We start from the raw sequence: 12,968 nt of genomic DNA on the forward strand, positions 1-12,968 counted from the left end.
GACTTAAATTATGGTGATGAAATCCTTTTATCATAGAAATTGTCTTAAGGTGATGATGTCCTGTGAAGGGATCTTGCCTATATTCTACGAGGTTCTTGTGAGACAGACTCTATAAATATAGAAATAATAATTATCAATGAAAACTATGTATTTATACTGATATTTACATTGGGAAAAACAATGTAGTACATCTTTCTCAAAAATAACAGGCACTCCTTGTGTACTAAAACCCTCTAGACCCCACATCTCAAATTCTTACCCAAAGTAAAATGTTCGATAACTCGGCAAAAATTCTAACACAAAGAATGTATCAAATTTCTTATTGTGAAATAACTTCTATCTATACTTAAGAAAAATTCCACATCTAAATATGGAAAAATTTACTAAATTCTAAGTCATTTACTAAAAATGGCAAATAACCGGGTGCACGATTAAGCACCTGATTCTTGATTTCGGCTCAGGTCATGATGATGGTTCATGAGCTTGAACCTCTGATAGTGCAGAGCCTGCTTGAGATTCCCTATCTCTCTGCCCCTTCCCTGCTTGCTCCTGGGCGCTCTCCCTCTCGAAAACAAACAATTTTTTAAAAATCTATTAAAAATGGCAAATAACTATATAGGGGCAAATAATAGTTCTTTTATAATTAGAAAGTATCTAAAGAGAAAATGTTCTGCATAACATCAACATCTACGTACTTTAAAAGTAATAAATATAAATTAATATTCTTATGTTTATTTAAAGACATTTTATTTATAAAGTATTAACTAAAATTTAAAATAAATTTAAATAAATAATACTCTCTTAGTAAATTAACTATAACAATGTGAATAAATAAATTCAACTTTTCTTACCAATTAAATCCTCAATTATCCCCTCTAATCATATTAGTATGATGTCATCTTCATATAGAGGTCCAAAACAAGACAACTATGTACCGCACAATGAAAACAGCATCTAGAAACTCCCATAAACAGTAAAGAAACAGAGAGCTAAAAGGGTAGCGTGACAGGTTTCTGAGAAAACAGACTTGCACAGTGGAAATCAGAAAGATATTTCTGATCCTGCCAGCCATGAAGCATCAGATCAATCAGACCTTGGGGTGTCAGCATGCATTATTTAGTGCCCAGTGTGTCCTGGGCTTGTATCAGCAGTATCGAGAAGAAACAGAAGACACAGATTCTGCTCTTGAGTAATCTGTGGCCAACTTGGGACAATAAAATTAGGATATATGTATTTCACACATCACAGCACAGGTGTCTAAGTTACAGAATACAGAGGAAGAGCTCTCGGTTAGAGCAAGGGTTTTATGAGCCCTTTCTTGTCCTTTTGTGACATCACATGAAGCCCTTCTCCAAAGCCTTTGAAGGGCCTCACACTCTCTTGTTGTCCTCTATGTATCAACTGGCATCACAGTATTTAAAGATTTTATTGTACTTATTCATTCACTCAACAAATAGTTATTGAGCACCCACCAAGTGCCAGGCATTGTTCTATGAGCTAGAGATAGTATCAGTGACAAAAAGCCCTCTCCTAGTGAAAGTGCAATCTAGTAGAGGGAGGCAGCGAATGACCTAAAAACATAGCAAGTCAGTAAATCACACAGGATGTTAGAAGACTACGGCAAAAAATAGAGCAGGGTCAGGGAGCATGGGGGCAGAGAGGACGAAGCCATGTCAAACAGGAGGTGAGAGCAGGCTTCATCAATAACGTAACATTTGAACAAGGACCTGAAGGTGTATAGAAGTGAGCAGTCAGGCAGATAATCTGGGGAAAAACCATTCTGGAAGAGCAAAATGACTTGCAAAGCACTACTAGTAAAATGTCTACCCAGCAGGTTTAAGTTTTAGTAAAGAGAATACTATAAGCTGGGATGGAATAAAAAAAGATAGCAGGTGATAAGCCCAAAGAGGCAGTAAGAGCCCAGATCTGACAAGAACCTATTTTCCACTGTAAAACTTTGGGTCTTATACTGAGGAGAAGGTTTAGAACAGAGGTCTGACCTAATCTGTCCCATGTTTTAAAGTGATCACTGACTGCTGTGGGGCAGCCAGAATGGAATCGGGGTTTTTCAGAGGCTCTTACAATAACCCAGGCATCAGATATGGATAGCTTGGACCATCAGGGTATCTTTCAAATATTATGTTCATTTCTGTCAATATCTCCTGGATTTTGAGCTTCTGGAGGCCAAGAACTACACTATATTCAGCTGTGTCTTCCCAGCACTGTCTAGAAGCCATTAGACTTTCAGTACATAGTTGTTGACAGAAAAGAAAGATAGGAAAGGAGGGAGAAACAGAAGAGAGAATTAAAAGGAGGGGAAAAAAGAAAAACATAGTTATTACATGGGGGGAAAGAAAAGTAAAACCCTGAGAGGTTTTCTAATATGATCTGCAAACTGAAGAACCTTGTGAAACTGCAAACTCATGACCTACCTGCAGCGATTCACCACAGCTATGAGCCACTTGAACACTGTCCTCATTCTGATACAGTCATGTCTTATAAAACAAATAGCACCATCCATAGCTCAATAGCAAAGATAAGGGAGCCAGATTTTTCATTTCTTACTTGGAGAAGTTTGTCATAACGCTCTGCAGACATTAGGAAGCGTCCATCTTCAAGCTGCATCTCCCTATTTTCCAGCAAGTTGTTCAAAACAGGCAGAACATTCCTCTCTGCCTTTTCCAAGCCTTCCAAAACGAGAGTTCTGCCTTCTGTGGCTGCACGAACTGCACACTATTTCCAAAAAATAAAAGCAACGTGAACATATTGAAGATACCAGAGCACGGCCTAATCTTACTTGTAATGCAAATTAAACTTGTGGTCCTTATTATACAGATCAGGAAATCAGGAAAGCTGGGTTCCAGAATTTGATTTTGCTTTATCTGCTGATGTGATATTAGGCAAGTGATTCTCTCTTTAGGCCTGTTTCACTAGTTCTAAAATTAAGAGATGGGAAGAAATGATCTCCGAGGTTCCTTTCAGCTGCAACATTTTAGACATATGGCCGGTGAAACAGAAAACTACGAGCTGTCTTTGAATCAGCCACATAATTAAACAAGAAAATAGACTCCTTAACTAGAACAAAGAAATGAAGATTACAATCTGGTCTATCTATCTCCCAAGCTTCTTGTGAGGATCAAATAAGCCAGGTGAGCATTCATGGGGATTGTGAGCTTCAAACAAGAGTCGCCATCGAAATGATATCAGCTTTAGTCTAATGTTCAGTGCTGACAACATTACAAACTTACCAAAACAGAAAAAGAGTCAGGTTTTACGGCACACTGGTTATAACCATAGTCCTATAAATCTTCCATGTAAAATTTTTAAAAATTAGTAATAGAGAAAAATAGGAAATAAAGTGTGTCCCAAATGTAAGAGACAAGAAAACTATAATACAAAAAAGGTACTAAAGATGTGAAAAAAGTATCTTTCTTTAATTGATAAATCCTGAACAAATAGAAAAAAAACTACTTTTGGGTCAAAATCCATGAAAATCTTGTTTAAGAAAAAGAAAAAGAAAACCTCAATGACATTTCTCCTGCTCATTCAACAATAGGCAGAGGATTAATGTGCTAAGTTTATGTTCTCACTCTCTCCTTAAAAGTCTCCTTCTTTAGCATCCACGGCACTGCGTTCTCATAAAAAAAAAAAAAAAAAAAAAAAACTGTTTTTTTCTGCCTGCCCATTGCATGTAGGTAATGCAAGAATCACATCTTTAACTCACAGCTCTTCTTCCTCTATGAGGTCTGGCCTGAGTAATCTTGCTCAATGACAAAGTTCCAACCACCTAGATGCAGATCATTCCCTAATCTTGAGCTCCTCCAAGCTCAACCACAGTTCTATCACATGGATGTCTCTAACCAGACTCCACAAGCTCACCTCAGGCTCCCGTGTGCAACACTGAATACATCATCTTTTCCCCCACATCTGCTCTTCCTCTTATACTTTCTCTTTAAGGTAGGAAGACCATTCACCCATGCCAGGATCTCTGATTCCTATCTCATCTCCTACATTCAATTTATCACCATGTCTTGATGATTTAACTTCTTTAATATTTCTTGAACTCATCCCTTCTACCACCTCTTTAGTTCAGGGCCCAATTACCTCCCATATCTCCTCTCTACTAAGTCCAAGCTCCTCAAGAAATTTCCTAAGAAATTTCTCAAACAGCAAAGCATTGACTTTCCAAGTGTGGAGAAGAAAATAGACATTGTTCAATCAAGTATTATTTCAATACAATGTTGAATTTCACACTGCATTGTAGAATTTAGTTTATTTCAGATATTTATGTATTTTTAAAAATATAAACTATTATGAAAACCACATTAGACTCAACATGATCATCCCGTTAAAAAAATAAGACAAATTCACGCATTATCCTTCAAATCTATCATTATTACATATATTTTAATTCTCTTCTACCAAACTAGCCATCTTGTGGTAATACCTTTATTTTAAAAAAAAGGCATGCATATAAGTGATATAGTATTTCCTAAAAAACAAAACTATAAGAATCTCATTTTTGCCAGCTGTATAAAAGACAAAGCCATAGAAATGGTTTCTGAGGAATTAAAAATAAAAACATAAACTACTTCTTATAAAAATTCAGGTTTCAGCTAAGGTCTCAATTAAGCTTTCCTTCATGAGAATCTATTTACTCCAAAAAGGCATAGCCTGTAATAAAAGAGAAACAATTACAATTAAGTTATCAAAACCTATGGCAATATTCTTTAAAACATTCTAAACAGTTTTATCGATCTTTGTTACAAGACAGACTGAATTCTGTATTCGACTTTTAAAAACTTCATAAAGATGAAAACACATGTTCTTTGATATAAAACTAGAAATACAGATATCAAAATTTAATGGTTTCCCAATTGTGGGCCAGGGAAGACAAAGTCTAGACAACATAGGACAATAACAAATACTGCTTTTATTCACCTCAGGTATATTTTGGTTTGTTATGCTTAGAGTCTTTTCAGACAGATTTGGAAAGACCAGAAGCAGAAGCCAAATATATAAGGAATTCCTTTCATCTACTCTAACGGATATAGGTGCTGTGATCATAAAGTTGAGAGAGTAGTGACAGATGGAAAAAGATGATACGACCCAATGACCTCTTGGAAACCTGACAAATGCTGTACCTCTTCTCTGAGTAAAATGCACGAGTAAAATATGTATACCATGCAAACTTCAAGTTAAGAACCTCTACTATTAAAAACTGATAGAAAATCACCATAACAATAACTATTGGAAACAAGAATCATCAATGGATAGTAAACTCAGTGGGTGAAAGTATGATGAGAAAAGGAGTATTTGTAGAGACTCAAAAAGGCAAAGGGAAAAATAACACAACAGTGGAGGAACCTAGTAGTTACCACCTTAACCGAGTGATCAAAAGTAACATTACCACTAAAGAGATGTATCAATTTCACGTACTACATTTTTAATATAATGCCTTGAGAGGGACACAGCCTCACTTCTACAATATTCTTACTAAAAATGTATGATCTCAATCAACTCATGAGGAAACACAAGACAAGCCCAAGTTGAGCAACATTCTACAAAATGACTGGCCGTGAAAAGAAGGGAGAGGCCTGCTGCTGCCAGGAAGGGCGAGTGAGCTCCGGACAGTGTGGGTGATGGTGGCCTTTTTTTTTTTTTTTTTAATGAACTAAAAAATTGAGCATGTTCAAATGGTGATGAGGAAGAGCTCGTAGAGAAGGACAGAAAAAATAGAGTGCATAATTATTGAAATAAAACTGAAAAAGTTGGTACTTAATGTTGGAGATAGTTTGATCCAACTACTGAGAGGGAAAGTAGTAGGGTCTACAGAGTAATAACTGGCATGTATGTATCAAGTTCTTCCACTTATGTTATTTAATTTAATCCTTATGACAGTCCTCTAAAGTATACAATATTGGGGTGCCTGGGTGGCTCAGTCAGTTAAGCACTGGACTTCTGCTCAGGTCATGATCTCAGGGTTTGTGAGTTCCAGCCCCATGTCAGGCTCTGTGCTGACAGCTCAGAACCTGGAGTCTGCTTCAGATTCTGTGTCTCCCTCTCTCTCTGCCCCTCTCCTGTTCACGCTCTGTCTCTTTCTCTCTCTCAAAAATAAACAATCATTAAAAAAAAATATTAAAGTACACAGTATCTTGCACAATTGTTCAACTGAAGAGAGGTTATACAGCTTGAAAACGGCAATGCTAAAATTTTAACCTGTCCTTAAGTGATGGAGAAACAGAGTAGATGAAGAAGAGGTTAACACATAATGCAAACGCAGATGATTAGTAACTTTAGATGATTAGTTTTTCTAGGCCTTAGAATCTGTTGTGTGCTGGGGCACCTGGGTGGCTCAGTCGGTTAAGCGTCCGACTTTGGCTCAGGTCATGATCTCACAGTTCATGGGTTCAAGCCCTGTGTCGGGCTCTGTGCTGACATGACAGCTAGCTCAGAGCCTGGAGCCTGTTTCAGATTCTGTATCTCCCTCTCTCTCTGACCCTCCCCTTCTCACACTGTCTGTCTCTCTCTCTCTCTCAGAAAGAAATATAAAAAAAAAAAAAAAAAAAAAGAATTTGTTGTGTGCCTATTTAGAAAAACAAAATCTGCAGAATACATTTATACACACACAAGTGACTCCATTCAACTCAAAGTTTATGTGACTCTCCAGTAGTGCCCTAAAGACTTCTAGAGTAACTACAATCACATTTCCCCAAATTAATATTGTCTTTCAAATCAATTGTGACATAATAAGAAATATGTATTTGCTTTTCATCCCCAGTTCCCACTGCAGAACTCATTTGGTATTTACTGAGTGATAGGGATGAGAGGAGAATCTTTTTTTTATTCAAAATAAACCTCTTCAAACATACCTGAGTTTATGCAAATGGGGAAGGTCTTGACTGGCTCCTAAATAGCTTCAGGTTTGGGGCCGGTTGCCAGAAGAACCTACCATATGGTTTGAGCTAGAACTTTAGGCCCCAGCCCCAGAGAGGCAAGACTAAATTAATCGCCAGTGGCCAATGATTTATTTAATGACTCATGTGTATGTATTGGAACCCCCTCAAAAGTCCTACACAATAAGATGTGGAGAGCTTTCAGGCTGGTGAACACATCCACACATCAGGGGGTGGCACACCTCAAATGCCACAGAGACAGACGCTCTTACATTGAGACCCTTCCTGTCCTCATCTGATGTATCTCTTAATCTGGCTGTTCATTTATATCCTTTATTATATCCTTTATAATAAACCAGTAAATAGAAGTAAAGTGTTTCCCTAAGTCCTATGAGCCATTCTAGCAAATTATTAAACTGGAGGAGGGGTTGTGAGAATCCCTACAAACAGCCAGACAGTCAGAAGTATGGACGGCTCAAACTTGTGACTGGCATCTTGAAATGGGGCCAGTCTTGGACTGACTCCTAACCTGTGGGGTCTGTGTTAACACCAGGTAGTTAGTGTCAGAATTGACTTAAATTATGGAATACTCCATTCATGTCTATAGAGAATTGGAGAACTGCTTGCTGCAGAAAACCCATACATTTGGAGTCAGACGTGCCATGACTACTACTACAAACCATAGTGGTAGTACACTGTCAAATTAAAGAAATCTCTGAAACTGAGTAGGAGTGAACTAGTCTTTTGTCTAAATTTATCTAGAAAAAGAGATAGTTCAACATAACCCATTATTGTACTATGATCCCTTTGTGATGTAATTAGTAACTGACACTTCTTGATAAATTGGTTTGAAAATTTAACAAACTCTAGTTTAAGTGTCTTTTTTGGTTTGTTTTACTTACAAAATTATTGTTTTTTATTTTACTTAGGTAAAAAAATTACCTAAGTTCTTTCTTCCTCCAACTAAATATTAATGTAAGAAAACCCAATCAGGCAAGGATCCAATTTCTGACAGTGCCTTCTAAATGTCTCTCACTTCCCCTTAATAAATAATTCATTAGAAACATTTCCAGGAAGGTCTGTAAAAGAAGAACAATAAAGGGGGGATTTTAATTTAAAAAATAAATGGAAAAAATGGATAGGCAAATGAACAGAACAGAACACAATGGTATGCTGTAGTATATGTAGAAATTTAATGTGTGGACAAGAAACACTGGGAAAGGAGAATAAGGGATAAGAGAGATTCTTTGATAGGAATCCTGTGTACCACGTGATTTTTTTTTTTTTTTGCCCTGATCAAGCAGACTACCTTTTCTATATATAAAGACTAGTTAATGAAAATTCTTTTATTTTTTTATTTTTTATTTTTTTTAGTTAATGAAAATTCTTAAAGATTTTAATATATGAGAAAAATGGCATTTCAAAATAGTGGAAATTAGGAATTTAGAAAAGAAATCCAAATGAATTTAAAAAGTTAATGGTAAAAGTAAAACCATATAATTACTGTATGAAAATATGTGACTTAAAAAAAAATTTTTAGTGTTAATTTATTTTTGAGAGAGAGAGAGACAAAGTGCAAGTGGGGGAAGGGCAGAGAGAGAGGGAGACACAGAATCTGAAGCAGGCTCCAGGCTCTGAGCTGTCAGTACAGAGCCCAATACAGGGCTGGAACCCATGGACTGTGAGATCATGACCTGAGCTGAAGCTGGACGCTTAACTGTCTGAGCCACCCAGGTGCCCCAATATGTGACTTTTTAAATAATCCTGAAGTAGAGAAATTCTTTCTGCTAATTCTACCGATAAGGAAAGACAGAATTATTACATACAAATTTTTCCATATAGGAAACAAAAAAATTAAAACACAGATTGAAAACTTGGAAGAAATGTTTGCAATACATATAACAAATGCCAAATAAATATGTTTAATATAAGAAGAATTTTTCAGATTAAGAAAATGAATATCACTATAAAATGCAAATGAGCACTATAATAAAATATTTTCAATTTCATTGGTTAACAAAGAGCTACAGGGTAAAACAAAACGTTTTTAGAACTTCGAACTGGCAAAGATTTAAAAAGAATAATACCCAGTGTTGGTAGGGTTAAGAGGAAACTGGCATTCTCATTCGTGGTTGATCTATGTGCAAAATGACAACCTTATGGAGACTGATTTGGCACAATATTTTAAAAAATGTAAATGGGTATGTTCATTAAATCCAGCAATTCTATTTCAAGGACTTTATCCTATGGAATAGTCAGGAAAACATGCACTGATACACGAAAACAATTTTATTATTGCCAAAAAAAACCCCAAAAAACAAAAACAAAAAAACTCTAAATGCCAATCTAGAGGCTTGGCAAAATATACTTTAATAAATCAGTAGGATGGACTACCATACAGCTATCAAAAATAATGATTTAGCCCTATCTTTACTAATCTATAGAAAGGTCCACAATATGTTATACACTGAAAAAGCTATAACTCCCTTCTAGGACTAAGGAATAAAGGAAAGAGAATAAGAGGACTATGCCATTTCTTACCTCATTACTAAACCCCAAGTAAATAAGCCTCTTCTTTTAAGAACCTTGTTTTAAAAGTCCTTAATTCATAAGTCCATGGGATGATTTGGGGAAGACAATGACAATGTTCTAGAGATGGAACATGTGCTCCTATCAGCTCTATTACAAATCTGTGATAAAATGTGAGGAGAGGCCACTACAAACTCACATTGGTCAACCTCAGCTAAATCCTCACTACTATTTAAAAAGAATTTCCTTCATTTCCTATACAAGTTATTGCCAAGCCAAGCTACCAGTCTTTTTCAACTCTTTCACATGATTTTGTCCAGTACTTTCTCATGATGATTAAAGTCTTCTGAATTGAGATTCCATTATTTTTCTTCACTCCATCATACAGCCCCTCTGCGTCTTCATCTTTCTACTCTACTCTGATTTCTCTGACAACCACTCCTCCCACCCCTCTAAGACTAATTCTATCTACCTGGAGTTTAATGGCAGCCCCTTCCACCTCCTCCAAAATCTTCTACCAACTATATGATCTCTTAACTCCATCTTCAAATTCCTTCTCTTCTACAAACCTGTCTGTATTTGAATAAAATCTAGTCTCCTGATACCTCTTAAGATCCTCTCTTTATCTTCAAGCCCCTTGAAAAATAGTCCACATACACACTGCCTCTAATAACCCTCCATTACCCTTATTTTACTGAAACTGTTCACTTGCAAGCACCAAAAATCAAACAGCCAAAACTCAGGTATTTTCTTGATACCCATGTTCTCCTTTTCTCCAACCCTCTTCCCTTGAGCCTCTCTTATGCTTCATCTTCTTTCTTGGACATTTACCAAGTAGGTTTTCCCCTCTGGCTTTCCCCAGCCCTTCCTCTGACTCCTGTCTTCTAAAAAAAAAAAAAAAAAAAAAAAAAAAAAAAAAAAAAAAAAAGCAAGCATTTCCCAAGGCTCTACTCTTAACCTTCTCCCCTCATCTTTTCTCACTTGTTATTTCACTGGCAAAGATCTAACCTACTCCCACAAATCCTCATTCACTCACTGAGTACCCATTATATGGCAAATGCTGTGTTATGTGCTATATTAACTAAATAGCAACAACAACAATAGGTAACATTTTTTTCATTTTCTTTATTTCATTATCTTGAGAAATATACTGTGAGACCCTAACCTTCCTCCTGAGTTCTGTACTCCTATTTCCACATATTTTTTAACATCTACATACAGGTGTTCAACTTAACATGCTGAATCAAATCATGACCTCTTTCCTAAATCAAGCCTTCTTCCTGATGTCTTTTTCAATTAAAATTTCACTGATTCTCCCACCATACAGAATTTATTACTTCTCATTTCTCAAACAATATAAGTGTAACCTCTAAATATCTCATGCATCCATCACCTTTCCCATCCACAATGCCAGCATCCCAACGGGAGCCTTCATTCGCTTCCTGTTCACTTTACTAAAAGAGGCAAATGGAACAGGTACCATATCTCATTTCTCAGTCATCCTAAAGAAGATGGGATTTTACCTGCTGGAAGTGAGAGAATGAATCATGCCATCTGTAAATTCTATCTCAACAAGAAGAACTATGATCACACAACTTATCTCAACTTTATTAAGAATATTATTTTTAAAAATCCTTCTAAGCTTTTTTCTTGTTAACTCAATGTTAAATTATTTACTTAGTTTACACGCAATTTAGGCAGCAATGAGAATGGATTCTTTACGGTTCAACTGGATCCGAAGACAGGACTATAACAAGAGGAGTATAAATGTATGAGTGTTTCTTCTTTTGAAAAAAAGAAAAAGAAAAAAAATTATCATGCAAAGGATCACCCAAGCTTTTTAACTTTCTTCTCAACTGCCCTGTGGTTACAGGGTAATAGACCCAGTATGTATCTGTAAATTAAACTTTTTTTAATGTAGGCAAGAACACTGGCTAAAAGAAGAAAATCTTATGAAGATGTACTTTAGTAATAAAATATGAATCACTGAATTTACAGAAATTATACTAGTCACTAATTCAGTATCATTTTGCTTCCTCTAGTCTTCCTTAAGAGTCTGTAGAATGATGAAAATCCTTTAATCAGGACTGTCAAACTTTACTAATACAATCTCATCACATCTGTAAAGAAGCATGTTAAAAACAACTACAAAATAAATCCATTAAGTAATAGTTGTACATGCTGTAAGTCTCAAATTTAATTGGAGATGCTGAAGGAAAAAAAATTTTTTTTATAAATTTTGTGCCCAACAGAGACCCAAACATCTTACCCTCCTCACACTGATGCCCTCTTTGCCCTGTTTGCTCAGCACATATGTGAGGAATCACAATGCTGAAGTTTTCCGGGTTCTCCCACATGCCTGTTTCATCTCCCCAGCAAGATTCTCAGGTCCTCAGGGGGTGAGAACCCTGCCTTTTATGTTATACTGGTGCAGAAGTGGCTCACAGAGGGCTTTCAGTGTTTATGGAGTAAAAATGTAACGGCTCAGTTAAAAGATGCTGTTATGTAAGTTTAGGAAGAATTTTTATATGAAGGATAAGAGTTATCTATGCCCACACTTGTTATAATAAGAGAACAGAACAAGTTAAACTGTCGGCAGGAGAGATTTAGGCTACATATTTCAAAATTTTTCTATACAGATTTTTAAATAAAATAATTGTGGCATACTTTTTCCCTTAAAATCTTAAAAAAAAAAAAGGAGCAACGCATACATATTTTATGTGGAATGAATACTTGTGATCTTTACTGAAAGTAGAAATTACATCAACCATAAGAATCCTTTCTTGTCCTTCAAGCTATAGAACTTCCAGAGACCTAATTTCCTCAAAGAGAAATCAGAAAAATGCAGCAAGAATCCTTCTGGACAAACCACCTTATATCACAGCTTTAAACAACCCAACATGTAGGCATGAAGGGTTTCAAGATCAAAGAGGCTGTATGACCTAAAAATCAAAAACTGTCTAAGCCCCTGTTCTAGATTTGCTTCTGATTTGATAAAAGACCTTAGGCAAGCAATTAATCTGGAGGTCTGTGTCCTCATTTACTAAATGAGAATACCCTCAAGGGGTATTGCAAAATGTCACTATTTATGAAAGAAAGCAGTACTGGAAAAAAAAATTTAAAGCAATCAAATCTATAAATAGAAGTTATTATTAATATAGCTATGATTTAATGAATATAGATTCCAAAGAGTTTCAAATGACTCAGAATGGCTACAGTGTAACAGCACTGACGAAGCCAAAGAAAAAGGAAAATAATTACATTTTAACTTATTTATTTTAAAATCTCAGAATGGGATCAGATTGATTTTTCATTGTTCTGCCATTTACAAGCTGTGGGTAATTTAGCCTTTACCTCTCTGAGCCTCCATTTCTTTCTAAAGCTATACTATTTATGGTTCTTATTTCACAGATTATGGTGAAGATTAACCAAGATAACCTCTGGCTCACAGTAAACCTTCACAAAATGATTAGTTGTTATTACCAACAATACTATCATCCTTGTAGCCCTTGTGGCCATTATCATCATCATCATCATTGTTCT

The 12,968-nt window shown here is 35.9% G+C and overlaps 1 protein-coding gene across 4 annotated transcripts in view; it reads right to left on the reverse strand.

Annotated features, from left to right (window-relative positions):
- VWA8 (von Willebrand factor A domain containing 8) overlaps positions 1-12,968 on the reverse strand; it is a 349,620-nt gene that overhangs the window by 289,068 nt on the left and 47,584 nt on the right. For all 4 annotated transcript variants that reach the window (XR_005532644.1, XM_039257082.1, XM_039257083.1 and 1 more), the window contains exon 5: positions 2,566-2,733. Coding sequence is in view for 3 of the 4 variants with exons in the window: in XM_039257082.1 (XP_039113013.1) it covers positions 2,566-2,733 (168 nt within the window). In the remaining variant the exon portion in view is untranslated. The remainder of the gene's footprint in view (positions 1-2,565; positions 2,734-12,968) is intronic.

Source organism: Hyaena hyaena, unplaced genomic scaffold (genome assembly GCF_003009895.1).
Source record: "Hyaena hyaena isolate Hyena2069 unplaced genomic scaffold, ASM300989v1 scaffold_598, whole genome shotgun sequence".
Lineage (NCBI taxonomy): Eukaryota > Metazoa > Chordata > Mammalia > Carnivora > Hyaenidae > Hyaena > Hyaena hyaena.